Raw genomic sequence first — 21394 nt, forward strand, 5'->3', positions numbered from 1 at the left:
TGTGGCGCTTTTTTTTCGAAGCCTGAAGTCGACCCGCGCTCCTTGTGTTCGTCGTGTAGGGGCAGCGTATGTTCCCCTACAGCCACGTGGTTGGAGTGCGAGTCCTGGAACGAGGTGCAGTGGGTGCGCTACAGCACCAAGAAGAAGAAGGAGTCCAAGAGGTCGCCTAGGAAGCCGAGCGTCTCCTCGCCGCTTGCTTCTCCCGATGCTTCGTTAGATAGAGCTTCTCAGCCGCCTTCCCCTACCCAGATTAGGGGACGAGGTAAGTCAGTTGCGGGGAAGAGGGCCCATTGCTCTTCCCCAGGAGTCTGAGATACCTGCTAGTGGTGATGTTTTGTCGGTCCAGGCAAGTGGGGGGCCTGAGGGAGGGACGGGAGTGTGTTAGGAGGACGTAGTCCTGGTGCCAGCAGGTCCCGTCTCTTCCGACGATCCTATGTGGGGGAAGGCTGCTGCAGCCTCTTCCCACACTTCATGGGCCTGTATTTCAGGTACGTCTGCTGCTGGGGGACACGCCGAGAAGGAGGACTCGCCGTCGTCGGATCCCCTCGTGTGGGCGCCGCCGAGGACGCCCTTCAGGTCGCCCATGAGGCTGGAGGAAGAGTTCGAGGCCTGGTTCCCCAGCAAGAAGTTGCCTCGCTCTCCCTCAGCGCCTTCAGCAACGCTCCCTCCCATTTTCCTGGAGCCTTCGTCGCCTACAGATTGACATGAGGAACCACCAGCAACGCGGGATGACTCGGAACCTTTGGTGCGGTCCTACAGGTCTTGGGGCTCCTCGTTCGAGTCATACTCTTACTCCTCGGAGATGGAGCTCCGAGGGACCAAAAGAGGAGACGAGACAGGTCCCGCACACGCTAGATCCCCCAGGAGGAAGTACAGAATAAGCCGCTCCCCTGGGGAGGAATGGGTGCGTGTCGCCATCCCGCGCAGCCACCTCCTGGGAGCTTCAGCAGTTTCGGCTACCTCTGGCTGGCTCCCAAGGGCTCGTTCTCCCACCACAAAGTACGTCCCATACAGCAGGTGCGAGCGTCTGAGGGAATCCTCACTTCAGGCACCAGGAGACAGGCATAAGTCCGCGAAGGTTCTGACTCCATCCGCCCAGCAGAGAGAGTCGCCCCTTCGGCCTGGCAGCCGTGTCCCAGCCTCCAAGTCTTCGACAAGCCGACTGGAACGCAAGAGACATCCAGCAGCCACGAGGAAGCCCGCAGCAGCTTGGTCCCCCGTGGGGAAAGAAAAGCCCAGGACGGAGGCCTCCGTCCCAGTGGCGATGCCCGTCCTCCATCCAGAACCGCCGAAGGTGTGCCGCGACAAAAAGATGCCTCCTCCCCAAGCGGCACCCTCCGTCGGGGGTGCCCCTTCTCAGACAGAGGAACATCCGATGGAGGTCCTAGGAGACGGCGCGGAAGGCTCAGCGGCTGAGGTCTCAGCGTACGGGAAGGTTATAGCCCTCATTAGACGGCACCACAGGCTAGATGAGCCGAAGCCCGCCACAGACGAAGACTGGCTCTCGGGCCTCAACAAGTTGGTCGATACCCCCGTGCAGCAGAGGCACTAACTGGCTCTTCCCCTGGCTAGAGACGTTAGGCTGGGCATGGCGAATATCGACAAGTTAGTGGCCAGCCATGAGGACGCCCCCAAGAGTCAGAGCGCCTCCAAGCTCCTCCAGGGTCTCAAGACCCAGAAGCGGTTCTACCTCCTTGAAGGGCGCCGTGCGGGTCCCTGTACAGTAGAACCTGCAATCGCCCCAGTTTGCTTCTCCCCGTCGGAGACCTCCATGATGGAGGATTTGGCCATGGACCTGGTCTACGTCTCGTCGTGGCTAGATTGGTGGGCCTGCACCCTGGTGGACTTTCAGGCCTCGCACGACCTCTTGGTTCCGGTGAACCAGACATTGCTGAAGGAGCTGATTAGCTCAGGGGTTAAGGCCCTCAAGTTCCTGTCCTACCAGTCCCTCTCACAGGCGGCCAACTGGGTTCTTCGAAAAAGGGACACAGTTCTCAGCAAACTGGTCAGGAGGCTTCCAGACAGAGAAGCAAGAGCCCCTAGGAACTTACCCCTGTGGGGTGAGTCAGTGTTCCCTCTGCAGGTGGTGGAGGAGACGGTAGAGAGGGTCAGAAAACTTTAGGATGCAGTAGAGCCCAGACCCCCTCTAACAAGAAGACCTGCCCATAGAAGACCATCTTCCGATGTCTTTCTCCCTCCCCGCGCCTCACCTAGCCAACCCAGAAGGGACGCCCCGGCTACGGCCTGGCTCCAGTCTTCGCAGCCCCCCCCATAGAGGAGCTTCGATTCCGCAGTCAGCCTTCAGGCCATCCTATTCTGGCTCCAGGAGAGGGCGTTCAGGCTGCGCCTCTCGAAGGAGGTAGGAAGAGAGGCCCCCTACTACTGCCGACGCCTCAGGTGGTGAGATGCCTCAAACGATCTTGGCAAGCATGGCGGGACCACGGAGCGGATCCGTGGACAGTAGCAGTACTAAAGGAAGGGTACAGGTTGCCCTTCCTAGCAGACCCCCACCTCTGATCCCAGATCAACAGGTAGAGTGGTTGGCACCCAAGGACCCCTTGAGAGTAGTATCGTTGCAGGAAGAAGTCTCGGCAATGCTGGCGAAAGGGGCAGTAGAGCCAGTCAGGAACCCAGGTCCAGGGTTTTACAGCAGGCTCTTCCTGTTGGAGAAAGTGACAGGGGGGCTGGAGACCAGTCATAGACCTCTCAGCCCTCAACAAATTCGTGTGCAAGACCGACTTCAAGATGGACACTCCGAAGTCGGTACTAGCGGCCTTGAGGGAGGAGGACTTCATGATGTCCATAGACCTCAAGGACGCCTACTTCCAGGTCCCTGTCCATCCCTCCAGCAGGAAGTACCTAAGGGTGAAATGGGGTACTGAAACGTTGCAGTTCAAGACCCTCTGCTTCGGACTGTCGACAGCTCCTCAGGTCTTCACGAGGATCTTCGCAACAGTTTCAGCCTGGGCACACGAACAGGGCATCCGTTTGATTCGGTACCTAGACGACTGGTCGTTGCTTTCAGCCTCAGAGGAAGTACTGAGGGAGCAAGGCGCGAAGCTCCTGCAGTTCTGCAATGTCTTGGGTATCATCATCAACCTGGAAAATTCCCAACTGATACCCTCCACCAGGATGACCTACCTTGGAATGGTCCTAGACTCCCGTTTGGCGAGAGCCTTCCCCTCCGCGGAGAGACTGGACAACCTGGAACAGATACTCTGGCCCTTCCTGTCGGGCCAGCCCAAGAGAGCCAAGGACTGGCAAAGACTGATAGGCCACCTCGTGTCGTTGGAGAAGTTAGTCCCCCAGGGGAGGCTCAAACTCAGGGGAGTGCAGTGGAACCTGAAGGAGCCCTGGAACCAGGGGGACTCCCCGCACAAGATAGTCCCGGTGTCCCCGGAGATGAAGGAAGTCCTGGAGTGGTGGCACGTCAGATTGAACACCCTCAAGGGAATGCCCTTCGAAGCTGACCCTCCGGAGATGCTTCTGTTCACGGACACATCCAAGAAGGGTTGGGGTGCCTATCTCCTCGACAAGACAGCAAAAGGAAAATGGGAAGGTGAGGAGATGAGCCTGCACATAAACGTGCTAGAGATGATGGCAGTAGAAAGGGCATGCCTAGAGTTCGTCCATCTGCTCCGGGGAAATACCGTGGCGCTGATGTGCGTCAACGCCACGGTGGTGGCCTACGTGAAAAAGCAAGGAGGACTGAAATCAAAGGAACTGTGCAGTCTCACGATGGAGTTCCTAGAATGGGCCGAAGTAGAGCAAATCAAAGTCTCAGCCAGGTTCATTCCAGGGAAGAGAAACATCCTGGCCGACGGCCTCAGCAGGATGGGTCAAGTGGTAGGGTCCGAGTGGTCCCTGCACCCAGAAGTGGCCAAGACCCTCATTCAGAAGTGGGGCTTGCCGGTGATACACCTCTTCGCCACGAGACTGAATGCACAGCTCCCCGTATTTTGTTCTCCTGTGCCAGATCCAGCAGCAGCGTTCGAGGACGCCTTCCAACACCCTTGGGACAACCTCGACGTTTACGCCTTCCCTCCCTTCGGGATGCTCAGACAGGTCCTCAACAGGGTGAGACGGGCGGACAACCTGTGGATGACTTTGGTAGCGCCCTGGTGGCCGGAGAGAGAGTGGTTCGCGGATCTAAAGGAACTGGTGCGCCTTCCACCTTGCCCTCTTCCGGACAGACCAGACATAATCCGGCAGCCTCACTTCCAAAGGTTCCACGAAAACCCTCGGTCCCTCCACCTTCACGCGTGGAGATTATCGAGCGTCTCCTCAGGAAGAAAGGATATTCATCGAGGACGGCATCGAGGATGTAAGGGTACCTAAGACGTTCGTCAGTCACGGTATACCAGGCGAAGTGGGCTACCTTCACTAAGTGGTGCTCCTCGAAGAACATCAGGCTGTTAGGGGCCTCCATTCACGAGATAGCAGACTTCCTGGTCTATCTCGGAGACGAGGTGGGCACGTCCATCCCAGCTATCAAAGGACTCCGGGCAGCCCTAGGCCAAGTCTTCCTCCTGAAGGGTATCGACCTAGGGGCCTCCAGACATATCTCGATGCTCATCAAGAGCTTTGAGCAGTCGTGGCCCCCCCAGGCCGCTAGAGAGGCCTTTCTACCATTTTCTTGTACCTTAGTCATAATGGTAAGAAGACAATTAATGATAAAATCGTCCTAGTCTGGATTCCAATGGATTGAACACATCTACACTTGCACCAGGACTTTGAGAAGAAAGGTATTCAGTTCTGATATACACCACCCATTTCAAATTTATTGGTTTCTTAAAAACAACCTTGAATAAGGAGCTCAGACAAGTGTCTCATTTGAGAAGCAAAAGTTTTGAGCATAATAGAATATCATACTGTCTGAAGGTAACTGTAAAATCTCTCGTGTTGCCAGTCCACGAATGTTGCAATACATTAGATGACACTGGTCCAAGATTTTGCTAGACATCTCCAGCCAGAATAAGGATTAAGAGCAATAAAAAATAAGTCTCATTGCACTTGGAAATAAACTTAACAATAATGCTAACAAACATATGCACACAAATATATATAAAGTGACTCCTTCAACTCATTAAGACAAAATGTTTAACAAAATTGGTCAACATGGAGCAGACACACCTTTCCCACCATTATCCTGACATTAAGAGGTCTGTTGCCTGATGTGGCCTCTCAAATGTCTTCTATCAAATGCATCCTCTTCCATTAAATCTCTTCTCTCCATATCATTCTCCACCTTATTTCATCATCTAATTCTCTGCCTCCCACTCGATCTTCCCCCCTTTAACAGGTTCCGCCCAAGCCCTCCTCACTCCCCTCCACCATCCATCCTCAATACATGCCCTCATCATCTCAGTCATGACATTCTTATCACCTCTGTAATCTTTACTATGCCTGATATTCTTCTTATTTCATCATTTTCCAATCTTTCAAGCAGGGATATGCAGACACTATTTAAGCCTAAATACTCTCCAAGATAGCCAATTCAACCGTAGGGAGAGCAGTAATGATGGTTTTGAAAATGAATACCAGAGGAAGATAAAGAAACACCGGGAAAAGGCATTCACAGGTTGGACAGAGCTAGGTTCTGACAAGAGAGTCTCTCATTTTGACGATAAACACCTACCTTCAAAACTTGTTAAGTCCGAGACAGAGAGATGTCCTGGCCGTGACGAAGAGAAGCAGGAAGCCCTTCCTGCCTGTGGTGAGAAGTAGTCAGGCTTTCCTGCTAGTAACATGAAGTCATTAGCCTTTTCTGCATTCTCTTTTGCACAATCTACAAATTCTGGGAGAAATCACTTGCTGTCCAATCTTGGAAGTCACCCCTTCCGTGACATCTACAAGCCCAAAATCATCATGCCAGCTTCATCTATTCAGCAGAACTTCACCCACCCATCTGCGGCATTCTCAGCAGCTGAATATTACTTGCTAACTTGCCATTCAAGTATATCATTGCTTCAATTGGCACCCTAGTAGTACCAGCCGAATTCGGTCGAGTCCCTTGTCAGGCTGGGAGGAACGTAGAGAGGAGAGGTCCCATTTTTTGTTTCCTTTGTTTGATGTCGGCCATCCCCCAGAATTGGGGGAGGTGCCTTGGTACAGTATATGTATGTTATGTATATTTCAATTACTGTATTGGTGACTCCTTTTTGTTTAAAGATTGAGAGAACTTAAAGTTTCTTAGCTTATAAGGCAACAGTTTATACTTGTGCATACACAAAGGATTTTTTAAAGTTTTTGTTTAGGCACAACCATTACCTCATAACCAGATCCATCTTATCTGCCCATGACTGAGAGCAAATCTAAAAATTCAAAAGTTAAGCTTCATGATAAATCTAACAATTCAAAAGTGAAGCTTCGTGATAAATCTAAAAATTCAAAAGTGAAGCTTCGTGATAAATCTAACAATTCAAAAGTGAAGCTTCATGATAAATCTAAAAATTCAAAAGTGAAGCTTCGTGATAAATCTAACAATTCAAAAGTGAAGCTTCATGATAAATCTAAAAATTCAAAAGTGAAGCTTCGTGATAAATCTAACAATTCAAAAGTGAAGCTTCATGATAAATCTAACAATTCAAAAGTGAAGCTTCGTGATAAATCTAACAATTCAAAAGTGAAGCTTCATGATAAATCTAAAAATTCAAAAGTGAAGCTTCATGATAAATCTAACAATTCAAAAGTGAAGCTTCATGATAAATAAAAGCACTAGATTTAATAACAGGCATGGTTCTGAGGCACCTCTTATACACTGAAAAATTATGATCTCAGAAATGTTTGGCCATGCCTTTGTAATGAAGTACTGAGTACTGTACAGTAATAGACTCTAGGAGAACTACAAATACGGATTATAATATATAAAAATTTACTTCAAAACAGTTCAAAATAACTTGAGGTTTTCTTTGTACATTTTTATATCTCAATGTTCAGTGCACTTCATATTAATCACCTTACTAAATAAAAATCTAAAATAACCCTGAAATATCAATAAATTTAACTACATTATTACACATATCATTGCTTGGATGAAACTCGTCCTTTGCGCTCCTGATCATGGTGGCTGAGTTTGTATGCAGGAAGGTACGTCACTTGGCCAAGCGGATCTTTTGTTTCAAGTAATGGATTCGGTAAAGTGTTAGTCTGACTCCCGAGGGATGTGTATCTGAAAATATGTATATGACAGGGTAAATTGTCTCACATTCTTCAAGATTTTTTAAACATCTTTCAAAGAAAATCACAATCCATAGATGTGCATAACAAAAAATATACAAATATAATTTCCTTTGTTAGGTTCAGAAACATCCATAATAACACTTACCCTCGGTCATAGAGGGGGCAATATGGTAAGTATAATCCACGGATGAAATCCCAAACATAATTATACTCCCAATTGATAATAGGGTTCACACGCATCATTGAAGGCCAGTCCTTGTCAGTTGGAGAAAAAAAATCAAGGGTGTCTGAAAAAAAGCCAGAAAATATTTAAGATAACAGTTTCCTGAATCACTAAGCAACTGGTATAATTGTGTATTATTACGAAAAAAAAAAAAAAAATATAATTAGGGTCTCTCTTTTAAGGGGAGGTGAAACAAACTTTCTGAAATACACTATAAAGGATAGGTTAAGTAACAATAAAATCCAGAGTAAAATATCTAAAATATGTATGTACCATTAAATGTAAAGACTTTTTTGGGCTCAGGCCATGTCGTCCTGATGGAAGGTTCCTTTCATTATCTTTCTAGGGTATATTTGACTACAGTGATATTCCCAGAGAATTTAACTAAAGGTCTCCAGAATTCTAACCTCTGGCGCGAAAATCCTTAAAGTTTCCTTTTAGGAAATCGCATAACATCAGTAGTCCATGAGCCGGCTGAGAAGTCGGTACCATCTGGGGGCACCAAACGAAACTTATTTTTTATTGTTTGCCAACCCATACCATTAACAAAAATGCATGATGGACTTTTCAATCTCACAGTTTAAGATTTTTATGACATAACTAAGTTTTCATGTAAAAAAAAACGAAAAAAAATACGATTTTATTACTAAATGTTCCAACACACAACTGCTTATGGGTGCTGAATAAAAAGATAATTTTATTAGAAAATGTGTTGTGTTTGGTATTATTACATGAATGGACTAAATAGATTTAATTGATGATTTATTAATTACATGTTAATATGTACAGTTCATATGTAGTCTATGAAAAGCATTTGTTTCTTCGAAACGACTATACTACTTCACAGAACGTTCTTCTACATCTATTAATATTTTTTCAGATGATAGTGTGACTGTAAGATGTTCAATGGAATCACCAGAAAAAATACAGAAAGGGCTATCATCAATAGAGAGGACTTGCATTATTTGTTCCAAACAAACTTCTGAAACATATTTGACAAAGGCCAGAGATGACCAGTCTATTTGTATGTTAGTCGACGCAGCCAGAATAAGGAATTTTGATCCTATCTTAACTCTCGAAAAACATGAGTATGGTGAAAAGCTGTTCTACCATAGAGACTGTAGATCTAAGTTCACACATAAGAAAACACTTCAGCAGTTGAACAAAGAACCCGACTCTGAGCCACAATGTTCAAACGAAAGGAGATCCTCCTGTTGTCCAGCAACAACATCTTGTGTCCTAGGCCATATCTGCATCTTCTGTGAGAGAGAAAGCAAATATATGCCTGGTTCAAATACCAGTGAGACACTATTCCAATCCAGGGAACTCAGGTCAGATGAAACAATTCGGAGAGTAGCTCAGAACAAACTGGACCATAGAATGCTGGCAATCACAGCCAGAGATTTGGTTGCTGCCGAGGCCCATTACCATAAATCATGTTATCATGAGTACACCCGGGGAGAGAAAGAGAAAACACCAGTGGCTTCTGACAAAGATGATGAAACTTATCAAGCAGCAGAAGAGCAGTCTTACGGTCTACTATTCCAGTATGTGAGACACACATTATTTCCAAAACCAACAGTCCTAAGAATGACAGAGCTTACTTTAAAGTTAGTCCGCTACCTACAGACATGTGGCATCAATGATGTAAAACCTCATACTAAGAAACACCTTCGTCAGAAACTAGATTGTGAATTCAAGGAGTCGCTTCATTCTGTCCATGATGACAAAGGAAAACTTCTGTTATATCCAGATAATCTTCCCTTAGACCAAGTAGTGGTAGCCATGGTGAAGGCTGAAGAACAAATGCTTGAAATAAAATACTCCTAAAATATTGACAACATTATCAAACTTTCTGTAAACCACTTGAGAGGGCAGATTAAGTAGATCAAACCAAAGCCTTGGCCTCCATATCCTACTGAACTGAATTCTGATTATACCGAACTACCAAAATCTCTAGAGATATTCCTAAAGATTCTGCTTCATGGTGAGAAAAAAGAATTAACTATGAAAATGGAACGTGTTGTCCATTCGATAGTCCAGGATGGTATTTATGCTGTCAGCAGAGGGAATGTCGTTCCTGCCAAACAGATATTGCTGCCTTGGGGTGTAAAATCCTGAAGCATGAAGGAAGTTCTAAAACATCCACTTGGTCCCGTGCCCTGGTCGTTAGCCAACACAGATGGTTCACCAAGGAAGACGAACAAAGCAGCTCTAGCGAGAAAACTAGAGGCCAAAGCATCACCTGCTGAAGAGATGGAATATCCTTCTGCTTGTATCATTGATGGAATGAGTATTGTTCAAAAGATGAAAGGTGACAAGCTTACTTTTGAAGAGCTGGCGGAAGAGATTCTTATTTCTGTCATTCGGACTAGTGCTAGCAGTGAACGCATTGATGTTGTTTTTTATGTTTATCGGCAGCTATCTATCAAAGGAGCAGAGAGGGCCATACGAGGCTCAGAAAGTGGGATATGTTTCACTAACATTATTCCTGGTCACAAGATCCTTCAATGGAGACGTCTCCTGTCCTGCAATGCTAGTAAGACGAAACTGATCAGCTTCCTTGTCAGCCAATGAAAGAAGTCCAGCATACGAGAAAAACTGAGTGGAAAAACTATGTATGTCACATGTGATAGCCTTTGCTTCAGACTCACATGTAATGATGTTATTGAAGTAGACAACCTGAAAATGTCCCAGGAGGAAGCGGACACCTGAGTCATATTTCACTTGAAACATGCAGCTCCTCATGTATCGTCCATCATCATGATAGCTGAAGATACAGGCATCATTCTTCTCTGCCTTGCCTTCCACGAAGAAATTGACTGCAGCGTGTATGTGAAATGTGGTACAGCTACTCGAACCAGATATATCAGCATCTCTAAAGTGACAGCTGCCCTGGGCCATGATCTGTGTGCTTCTCTTCTCGGATTACATTCATTTACAAGATATGACACAGTCAGTGCTTTTAGTGGTCGAGGAAAGGTAGCTGCACTTAAACTGCTTATGACACATGATCACTTCCGAGATGTCTTTATCAAACTTAGGGAAGAGTGGCTGCTCAAAGATGAAATTTTCCAGGTCTTGGAAGAATTTACATGCCGACTCTACGTTATTCACTCAGAAATCTGTGATGTTAACGAGATGTGCTATGAACTATTCAGGGAGAAGGACGGACATGTGGAGTCAGCACAGCTGCCCCCCTGTAAGGACTGTCTCTTATCTACACGCTGTGAGGGCCAACTATCAAGCTGCCATCTGGTATCATGCACTGAAGGCAAATCCAAAGGTACCAAGCCCACTGGAGTGCAAAGGCTGGCCGTTGGGTGACGATGGAGAACTGCAGATAAATTGGATGACAGGAGCACCAGCTCCGAATGTAGTCCTAGAGTTCCTTTCCTGCAAATGAAAGGTTCTTGCAAGCTACCATCCTGCCAGTGTATTGTGAATAGACTGCCCTGTACTCAGGCCTGTATCCTGCAGGATTGCGAAAACATGAAGGATGACGATGTTGGTGATATGCAAGAAGGTGGATCAGATAGTGACAGCGACATTGAAACCCAATAAACATTTAAGGTATTCTATTATGTATAATACAATGTAGTCATACACTGCTGGGTATGGACTGATTTTGCATAAATGGTAGCATTGCTGTATAGGCTTATACAGGTATCTGGAAAATTTAATTAATGTTGATTATGTATGATGTTACCACTTTATTTTAATTTTCATATAATGCATTATTGTTGTCATTTTTATCATCAAATACTGTAATGGACAATCTAAAAAGGTTCCAATGCATATGTAACAACTTATAAGATGCAATTTAAACATAAAGCTTTCAGGTTTGTGGATCTGAATAAATTCTCATGAGTATTTTGTTGCACAAGAATAAAGTTGTCTGTTATTGCGGTCGGAAATATGACGTTTTTATGTTTAGACGCCACCCCCAAATCTCCAGCTCTACTAACCTTAAGCTGTGAGTCACACATGGCCATCATGCTGCATTGTGTTGCAGATACATATAGCTATTAGAAAATACGAAAAATGTTTGGTGCCCCAAGATGGTACCGATTGGTCAAAATCAGGGTGCTGGCTCACGGACTACAGGGGACGTATTCTTGACACGCCACAGAGCAATCTACACCCCGCATAGCGTTTACGCTTCGAGGGGGAAAAGTGGCAAAATAAAAGAGGAGCCGTTACAAAATTCTCTTCCTCCGTTACTGTTTGAGTACTCAGATGGCGCCACAATCGTCAGCCATCTTTATTCCTTTCTCTGTAGCGCGTCAGCTCGGTGGTTTTCCCAGTGCTCTTTCGTTATTTTGAATTATAATGCAATATCCAGCTTCTTCTGCCTCTGGAAAGTTGAGTATTTAATTCTTATATTGTATAAATTTAGCTCTGGCCATAAAGGAAAGAATTAACTCGAAATAAACTATGTTTTTGGCAGAGCTATTGCCTGGACCGGAGGCGCCTTCGGCGCTGTCGTTCATAATGCATATGTTACTTAGTTAGCCAGAACGACTTTCCCGGTATAATAGCTTAAATAAATATATTTAGCTATGCAGTCTTCATTACTAGGAATTATTTATATTATGCCGATAGTATTCTTTTAGTTTCGGAGAATTAGGTAGCCGATCTTGTTGACACTAGGCGTTTTAGATTACTCTCTTGCATGATATAATAGGCATTCCTGGTGTTATTAATTTTAAATGAAGATATTAGGCAGTTTATACATGTAAGATATATGGATTGCATAAAAATTTTCCTCTTCCAAGATAGTATACGAAAGAGCTTCGATGAGTCAGGTAGTTGATCTCACTGTCACTAGGCTAGTAGCCTAGGGGATTTAGTATACTTTCATACATTCTCCCCCGGTTACCTTTATGTACAAGGTAATCCCTTCTTCCCTCTCGAGTGTAGCCTATGGTTACGATCCTAGCCGGTCTTACCTTGAATTGTGATTCTGGTAAGGTTAGGCTACGGTTTTCTGCCCCTTTACCAAGCCATTGTTGATGAGCTTTGGGTTTGGGTCAGAACCTCGGAGTACTTGTCGTGTGCCGGCAGCTGTCCAATAGGGTGAATGTACTCCCCTGTTGGACTTAGTTGGTTGGCATAGGAGGCCCAACCCCCTAGACTGCACTTGGAGGGGTCATGGGATCCCCTTCTCCCTGTGGTCTAGCGACTAGTCCTGTGCCTGCAGACCCTAGGTTGAAGAATAGTTATTATTCTTTGTCCTAGGATGACGCAGGCATGGGAACTCTGTTTCTCTCTAAGTTAGGTGACGGCTTGATGATGCCGGTCCCCTTACTGTATTGGCAGACCCTAGGCTGGAGAATGTACTCTCCTTACGCCTTGGATAACGCCGATACCGAAACAGAGTTTCTTTTAGGTGTGGTAGGGACGGCATGCCGCCAGCTCCTCTCACACCTTATACAGGACCCTTTTCCCCGTCCCATTCTGTCCTTTGGTCACATCTCTGTATCCGCTGTCCTACAATCTCACCGATTGCCGGCTGGTTGTAGGGCCGGCTCGGTCTTCTGCCTGTATGGCCTAGTCGTTCAGCTTCCCTATAGGACATGATGTTCTGGGATAGCTGTTTCGGCAGGTCTAGCTGCCGGCAGGGGACCCATTTGCCTTAGAATGTTCTCCAGTCCTCCCTTGGGCTGCCATCCGCTGCCTTTGACCGACTGATACCGGCATAGCTGCGGATGGGTGGAAGCTTGATCATGATATGTTCTCCCCTTCCATTAGAACCCTCATTAAGGAGGAAGGTAGTGATACAGTGGCTAGTGCCGCCACCCTTACATCACCCTTCACTCCTTGCTTTCTCTCTCTCTATTGGCTAGTGCCGTCAACTACTAATCTATCTGGCGGCTGCCGGCTACTAACCTTGCCGGCAAGATGCAGGCTAGGCTTGTGGTGTGACAACCATTGATTCACTGTCACATCTGACTCTGCCGGCGAGAGCCGGCAGTGTTGGTACTTGGCCACTACCCAGTCACATTGAATGATGGCTGGGATGGTGTGCCTTCAGTTGGTGACCCGCCGGCGCAGCTGGCAAGCCGCCAGCAGTCCGGTGGGTCGCCGGCAAGTCGGCGGGCTGCCGGCTATACATATATTGAATTTTGTGCCAGTTGAATTAAGTCTAAGTACTAGCCTTTCCGGCAGCATGCCGACAGTGACTGTTGTATATGAGTATACAGTAGCCAGTACATCTCTAGTATAGAGCATACTGCAGACAGAAAACTATGGTATATAATTATACAGTAGTAAAAGTTTTCCAACATACTCTGTGCATCCAGGCACGGTCTATTGTTGAGACCTAATAGAATTGGGAAAGAAATTCCCTTTTTCTTTACACTGATTGTTGACCAGTTACTTTTATTCTCATTATTAACTCTTTTGGAAGTGGGTGTTGTTTACACTAATCTATCCTTATGGGCTAGAATCTTCCATTGGGCCTCTTATAGAGGATACCCTAGAATTAATGGTGAGGAAGGTCATAGCAATTGGCTGGGCGGGGACCACATGTATGTGTCTTTCCTATTTCATTTCCACCTTACCTATCCTAAGCTATATGCAATCAAATAAAATGGAAATTGTTATTATAATACTTATTATAATATTTATTAGTCCAGTGAGATAGACAACAATATGCTCATTTTATTTTCCTCTCTTTACAGGAGGACTATGTCAAGTGTGACAGCGTGTTCTGCAGTGTTCGGCGCAGGAACTTATATGGCCATCTGGGGTGTAGGATACACTCCCGCTGTTCCATCACCAAGGGACCTCTAAAATACTGGGACCCACAGGTATGTACAGTGTGCAAGGACCTGTTGAATGAGGCATTTGAAAATCCCAAGATAGCAGAGTCAAGGGATGCAGCTCGAGAGAAGTTACGCAAATGGGTTCGTGGTTTTCAAAAGAATTCCACGGGGCCTTACCTCCCTAGCGAGCGTATGAGAGCCGTGCTGTTATCCCTCAGCCTCACCCTGAGATCCCTTGCATCCAGCTATCTGTCGACACGAATGTCTTGGATGCGATGAAGGACATCCATCTAGATGATGAGAGGATGTCAGAGGTGTCAGAGGACACCGAAAAGGACCTTCTGGCAGAAGGTCGAGAAGAGGAGTCAACGGTGGCTCCCGAGACGGAAGAGGAGGTCGAAACAATCTCTGTTTCGTCGGTTCCTGCCCCAAAACCTGTACCCTCTACGTCCTCCGCTCCTCAAACTACGAAGTTGGACGACACTCTGGCTGCCATCAAAGCAATGATGGAAATGTATGAAAAGAAGAGCGAGCAGAGGGAAGCTGAATTCGAGAAGGAGATTCTTCGAATTATGCTTTCCCGTGGGCCTCAACGGAGGCTCAATGTTAAGGATCTTCCCTCGTGTTCTGAGGTTAACCCATGGAGGCATGCCAAGTACATGCCCATAACCAATGGCAAGATCTTCGTTTAGGAAAAGCTGGGTGCTGTCCCTATTGAGGACATTGAGATCTGGCCCAGCTTTGAGTCCTATCCAGACTGCTTTGTTCGTCTTAGGGCGGAACTTGTTTCCAAGGAGGAAACAGAGCCTAAGGAGGTCATAGTGCTTGACCACTCGAAGGCTCAGGCTTTGTTTGCCAGCAGCCTGAAGGACAAGGGCTTCACCAATTCTAAGGTACCGGCCCTGAACAAGAAGCATCCCTCTTTTCTTGCTCCCACAACTAAGGTTTTTTCCCTTCGCAGAGAAATCGTTCAGGGCAGTGGTTAAGGCAGTGGAAGCAGGGAAACCTTGCCCTACACTAGAAGAGTGTAGGCCCCTCTCCCTGGCCTTACCATCCAATGATAAAGACTTGAAGGACATTCAGAGAACCTTCTCAGTCGGGAAGTTGGAGGCGGACATCGCTGGACGCCAGTTCAACGAGAACCTCCCCAAGTTGTGTGAGTTTCTCCTACGTGGAGAACAAAATACAAAGGAGAGGCTTGCTGCCTCTTTGTCCCTCCAGGTGCCCATGGAGGCAATGGCCAGTGAACAAAGAACCCCAGACATGTTCATGGTCTTGGCCAAGGCACATTTGGCAACCCTAACGAAAGATTTCTACAGCTTCGTTAGGGCAAGAAGGGCTTGTAGAGTTCGTGTTTGCTTCGGCTGCGGTCAAGCACGAGCCCAGGAAGTTGATATCTTCCAACATCTGGGGGAAAGATCTCTTTCCAAACGATCTAGTCAAGGAAATAGTCGACAAGGCCACCATGGAGAATAGAAATCTTCTCCAGAAGTGGGGCATGTCGGCAAAAAGAAAGTCTTCCCCGGATGAGGGTCCCCAACCGAAGAGAAAGACAAAAAGGCCAAGAGTACCAACTTGCCCTGCTAAACAACAACTTCCCGTGACCGTGGGTGGCACAGCCCCAACCCACCTACAAGTTGGTACCCCAGCAAGTGGTAACTCAGTCACCAGCCTTTACTCCCGCCTATGAGAGGCAGACCACTACCTTTCGCCCTAGAGGTAGAGGCTCAGGTAGAGATTCCTCTAGACATCCCTCTAGAGGAAGAGGAGGTAGGGGAGCAAGCAGTCGAGGAGGCAAGCCCTCCGGAAACCAGAGGCAATGAGATGCTTCCGGTAGGAGGAAGACTCCAACTATTTCGGGATCGCTGGACCTTCGATCCCTGGGCCCACAGCATAATCAAGAACGGACTAGGTTGGAGCTGGAAGACAGCTCCGCCAGCATTTCCTCAGTTCTTCCAACACTCCACCCCCGTTCTGGAAGAATACGTCCGAGAGCTCTTGAGCAAACGGGTGATCAAGAGGGCAAAGTCCATCAAATTCCAAGGAAGGCTGTTTTGTGTTCCCAAGAAGAACTCTGACAAACTCAAAGTCATTCTGGATTTGTCTCCTCTCAACAAGTTTATCAAGAACAACAAGTTCAAGATGTTAACCCTTCAACACATAAGGGCCCTGTTGCCCAAAAGGGGATATTCCAATGAACTGTCAGATCTCCTCCTACCTAGGATTCAGGCTACAAAAAAGAAAGTACGTTTTCAGAGCCATGCCCTTCGGGCTAAACATAGCCCCAAGGATCTTCACGAAGCTTGTAGAAGCAGTCGTTCAACAACTACGCCTACAAGGTGTCCAGGTGGTGTCATACCTGGACGATTGGCTGGTGGGGCCGGATCGGAAGCGGAATGGTTGCAAGCATACAAGGTGATCCAGTTTCTGGAACATCTAGGATTCAAGATCAACACCAAAAAGTCTCGACTATCTCCAGCTCAGAAGTTTCAATGGCTAGCCATACATTGAGACTTACAGTCACATCGCCTCTCCATTCCATTAAAGAAGAGGAGAGAGATAGCGAGATCTGTCAAGAGACTTCTAAAATCAAGTTGGATTTCAAGACGCCAACAGGAGAGAGTACTGGGCTCCCTCCAGTTTGCTTCAGTGACAGACCCAGTGCTAAGAGCACAGTTAAAAGATGCATCAGGAGTCTGGAGAAGATACGCATCAAACGCTCGAAGAGATCTAAGAAGACCACTACCGATTCGGCTACGATCACTTCTCAAGCCATGGTTGGTGGCCGGAAGGTTCAGGAGGTCAATACCTCTACAGCCGCCTCCACCCTCAGTTGTCATCCATACGGACGCATCATTGGAAGAATGGGGGGGGGGGGGGGTTCACTCCCATCAGCGCAGAACTCAAGGAACTTGGTCCTCTCTGTTCATGACTTTTCACTTCAACATTTTGGAGGCCATGGCAGTCTTTCTCACATTGAAGAAATTGTCCCCTCGTCCTTCAGTCCACATAAGACTGATTCTGGACAGTGAAGTGGTGGTAAGATGTCTGAATTGTCAAGGCTCAAGATCACCTCAACTCAACCAAGTGATGTTGGCCATCTTCCGACTAGTGGAAAAGAAGAGATGGCACTTATCAGCAGTTCACATTCAAGGGTTCCGCAATGTGACAGCAGACACTCTATCCAGGATAGCTCAGATATAGTCAGAATAGTCCCTAGACGCAAAATCATTCTCCTTCATCTTGCATCAAGTCCCAGAACTGCAGATCGACCTCTTTGCAGCGAGCAACAACAAGAAACTTCCTCGATACGTGGCCCCGTATGAGGACCCTCTAGCGGAAGCAGTGGACGCCTTGTCCCTGGACTGGAACAAATGGACCAGGATTTACCTGTTCCCTCCACCCAACCTGCTGATGAAGGTCCTCAACAAGCTGAGATCTTTTCAGGGAACAGCAGCCCTAGTGGCTCCCAAATGGCCCCAGAGACACTGGTTCCCCTTGATTTTGGAATTACACCCGAGGCTGATTCCTCTGCCGGACCCCGTTTTGTCTCAACAAGTTCAGAAGTCGATTGTCTTCGTTTCATTACAGAAAACCCGAGACCTTCATCTCATGATTTTCTCTCCCTAGCAGTAAAGAAAAGGTTCGGGATCTCGAAGGAAAGTATTGACTTCTTGGAGGAATATAAGTCAAAATCTACCAAAAGGCAATACGAGTCATCTTGGAAGAAATGGGTGGCTTTTGTCAAGGCAAAGAATCCAAAGGAAATCTCGATGGATTTCTGTTTGTCTTTCTTTATTCACCTTCATGGACAAGGTTTAGCAGCCAACATGATAACTACGTGTAAATCTGCCCTGACAAGACCTTTATTGTATGCCTTCCAGATAGACTTGTCTAATGAAATATTTAATAAAATCCCTAAGGCCTGTGCCAGACTTAGACCCGCAGCACCTCCAAGGCCCATCTTGTGGTCTCTGGATAAGGTGCTACATTTTGCCTCAAGTTTGGACAATGAGGCTTGCTCTTTGAAAGATTTAACTCAGAAAGTTATTTTCTTGTTTGCTCTAGCCTCAGGGGATAGAGTTAGTGAGATAGTGGCCTTGTCTAGGGAAGAAGGCCATATCTAGTCTGCTGAAACGGGTGAGCTAAACCTCTTTCCCGACCCAACGTTTCTCGCCAAGAATGAGCTACCCACTAAGAGGTGGGGTCCCTAGAGAATCTGCCCTCTGAAGGAAGATGTCTTGCTGTGTCCAGTGGAGAGTCTAAAGGTCTATCTTCGCAGAACTTCAGACTTCAGGGGAGGACAGCTCTTTAAAGGAGAAACATCGGGTTCAAACCTATCCCTAAAACAACTAAGGGCGAAGATCACCTACTTTATTCGCAGAGCGGATCCTGACAGTACACCCGCAGGTCATGATCCTAGGAAGATTGCGTCTTCATTAAATTTCTTCCAGGTTATGGACTTCGAGAGTCTTCGCTCATTTACTGGATGGAAGTCATCCAGGGTGTTCTTTAAACACTATGCGAAGCAAGTGCAGGAATTAAAGTGTTTCGTGGTAGCGGCAGTGCTGTGAGGAACAGTGAATTATGTGGGACTGTAATTCTAAAGGGTGTGCATGTTGGCACTTTATAGTGCAACATGGTAAGTGAAATGTCATCACGGTGACATTATGGACTGTTCTAATATACTAAGGTGATGCAACATAGACTGAACACTAGTGCCATGTGTTTTTACACAAGTGTAAATAGATAGATTTTCAGAAAGACATTAAAATTTCTAAAAAAACATTTCCATGTGAGGTGGCAAAGTTTTATTTTTCAGATAAAACAAGCATTTCTGATTTATGTTATCTTGTGTATGTTATTGAAATGATATTTCATTTGCATTTTTTACATTGTTATGAATGTATGCTGAACTTTATCTATTGCTTGACAATAAATGATTAATGGTTTTGTGCGTCTTATTTCCCCCTAAACATTTCTAATAATTCCTATGTGAGGGCATTTAATTAAACCCTTTATTCTGCATGAAGTACTTGAACAAAAGCAATAAATTTGTTCCTAAATTTATACAAACCTTTCTAGCTAGATATAACTTGTTCCAATACTAGATACAAACTTTGGCTAATGACATACAGTGAGACCTGCATGTCTCTTTTGAATGCTAGGTGAGTTACATGAAATATGCAACTTAGAGACTTTTTCCGAGTCTAGTTTGACTCTTCCCTGTAGAGGTCAGGAAGCACTAACATAGTATATGATTACCAGAATTGACATATAACGGTAATGACATAGGTCTCTTAGGTCTAAAGGATCATGGAAAGATTGTCTTGAAGTCTAAAGGCACAACTGGGAAATCCACGATACATTAATGCTCTGGTAAACTTCCATCAGGACGACATGGCCTGAGCCCAAAAAACGGATTTTGAGTGAAGCAAAAAATCTATTTTTGGGTGAGATAGCCATGTCGTCCTGATGGACCCGCCCTTCTTTCTATGAAAGGCCTTGGCAGGTTCCCTCCCGATATTACTGTATCTAGAAGTACTGGCTTAACGCTATAAAGGAATAAAGATGGCCGACGATTGTGGCGCCATCTGAGTACTCAAACAGTAACAGAGGAGGAGAGTTTTGTCACGGCTCCTTTTTAATTTTGCCACTTTTCTCCCTCGAAGCGTAAATGCTATGCGGGGTGCAGATTGCTATGTGGCGTGTCAAGAATACGTCCCCTGATATTATGCGATATCCTAAAGGGAAACTTTAAGGATATTCGCGCTAGAAGTTAGAATTCTGGAGACCTTTAGTTAAATTCTCTGGGAATATCACTGTAGTCAAATGTACCCTAGGAAGCTACTGAAAGGAACCTTCCATCAGGACGACATAGCTATCTCACCCAAAAATCAAAAATTTTAAGTAATTTTTATTTTTCCTAACATACTTACCGAGAACTACTTTCTTAGGAGTTACCTGTAACCTCCTCTCTACCGACCAGAGCTTTGTGTAGTGTACCCCCCACCCCGTTTTCTAAGGAGGCCTACCCCCGGCATTAAGGAATGTGCCCCGAGGGTAGGCTTATCGTAGGTCGATGTCCGCCCGGGTCAACAGCTTCAGTAAGTTCTATTGGATTAGCACAATGCTTGCAAGGGAAGAGAAGCACTCGGGGAAGGAAGGGAGGGCCATTACCCGAAAGTAGTTCTCGGTAAGTATGTTAGGAAAAATAAAAATTACTTAAAATTTTTTATTTGTTCCAACACGAATACTTACCTCGAACTACTTTCTTAGGAGACTTACACTTTAGGAGGCGGGAGTGCTATTCTGACCCCCTGACCCGGTAAGCGGAGGCCAAGAGGCCCAGGCATAACGGTACCTACTAGAAAACGGATGAGAGGGTAACTACACAAAGAGTTCACGTTAGTGTCTAAATACTCACCCTTTGAAAAAACTTCTGATGTTGCTTCCAGTAGCGTAGTCGTGAAGAATGTGTTATCCAATGGTATAAGTTGGTACTCCCCGATGAGGCTAGGAAGCAACTCGGTAGGATGGAAGGAAAATGCACCTGTGTCTCCCGGTTGCTAGCCGTGATTGAGCCTGGGGCTTTTACTGTTACGCCGCTTGGAGGGCGGAGATGACTGTTCCAATGGAGAACCCGTCTAAGGACTTCCTCGAGTAGTCCTTGAGGTAATGGGCAGTAAAGGTTGACTGGTTCGACCAAGTACCTGTTCGCAGGATCTGACCTACTGCCATGTTTTTCTCAAAGGCTAAGGAAGTGCTCAGGCCTCTGATGTCATGAGGTCTGGGGGTGCCTGGCACTGCTATGCCTTCTTCCTTGTAGGCTCTGGCAATAACTTGTCTCAACCAGAAGGAAATGGTATTCTTGGACACTTGCTTCTTAGTAATACCCGTGGATACGAAGAGGCTCTTGATGCCTGGGCGGAGATGAGCCGTTCTTTCAAGGTATTTTCTAATGGACCGTACAGGGCATAATTTCAAATCCTCTGAATTACTCGTCCTAGGGATGGCAGGTATTGAAAAACCTTCGAACCTCGGATCCCAGACTGCCGGGTTCTGAGTCTTAGCCACAAAAGACGGGACGAACTTGAAGGATACTTCTTTCCACCCCTTCGAATGAGAAACGTCATATGACAGCCCATGGATCTCACCTACTCTCTTAGCGGACGCCAAGGCCAGCAAGAAGACGGCCTTGAGAGTGAGATCTCTGTCC

General features: G+C 46.2%; 2 protein-coding genes across 3 annotated transcripts in view; one reads left to right on the forward strand and one right to left on the reverse strand.

Moving 5' to 3' along the window:
* Window positions 1-6298: 6298 nt before the first annotated feature.
* On the forward strand, window positions 6299-6712 carry LOC137615177 (uncharacterized). Its single transcript, XM_068345222.1, has one exon. The coding sequence runs from the start codon at window positions 6299-6301 to the stop codon at window positions 6710-6712; it is 414 nt and encodes a 137-aa protein (XP_068201323.1).
* The window catches only part of LOC137647114 (FAD synthase-like), a 108939-nt gene continuing 94249 nt past the window's right edge, over window positions 6705-21394 (reverse strand). Inside the window, exons 11-12 of one of the 2 annotated variants that reach the window (XM_068380364.1) lie at window positions 7328-7469; window positions 6705-7171 (exon numbers count right to left, since the gene is read on the reverse strand). In XM_068380364.1, coding sequence (XP_068236465.1) covers window positions 7024-7171; window positions 7328-7469 — 290 coding nt within the window. In that variant the 3' untranslated portion in view covers window positions 6705-7023. The remainder of the gene's footprint in view (window positions 7172-7327; window positions 7470-21394) is intronic. The other variant, XM_068380355.1, reaches the window with a different exon arrangement.

This window comes from Palaemon carinicauda, chromosome 1 (genome assembly GCF_036898095.1).
Source record: "Palaemon carinicauda isolate YSFRI2023 chromosome 1, ASM3689809v2, whole genome shotgun sequence".
Classification (NCBI taxonomy): domain Eukaryota; kingdom Metazoa; phylum Arthropoda; class Malacostraca; order Decapoda; family Palaemonidae; genus Palaemon; species Palaemon carinicauda.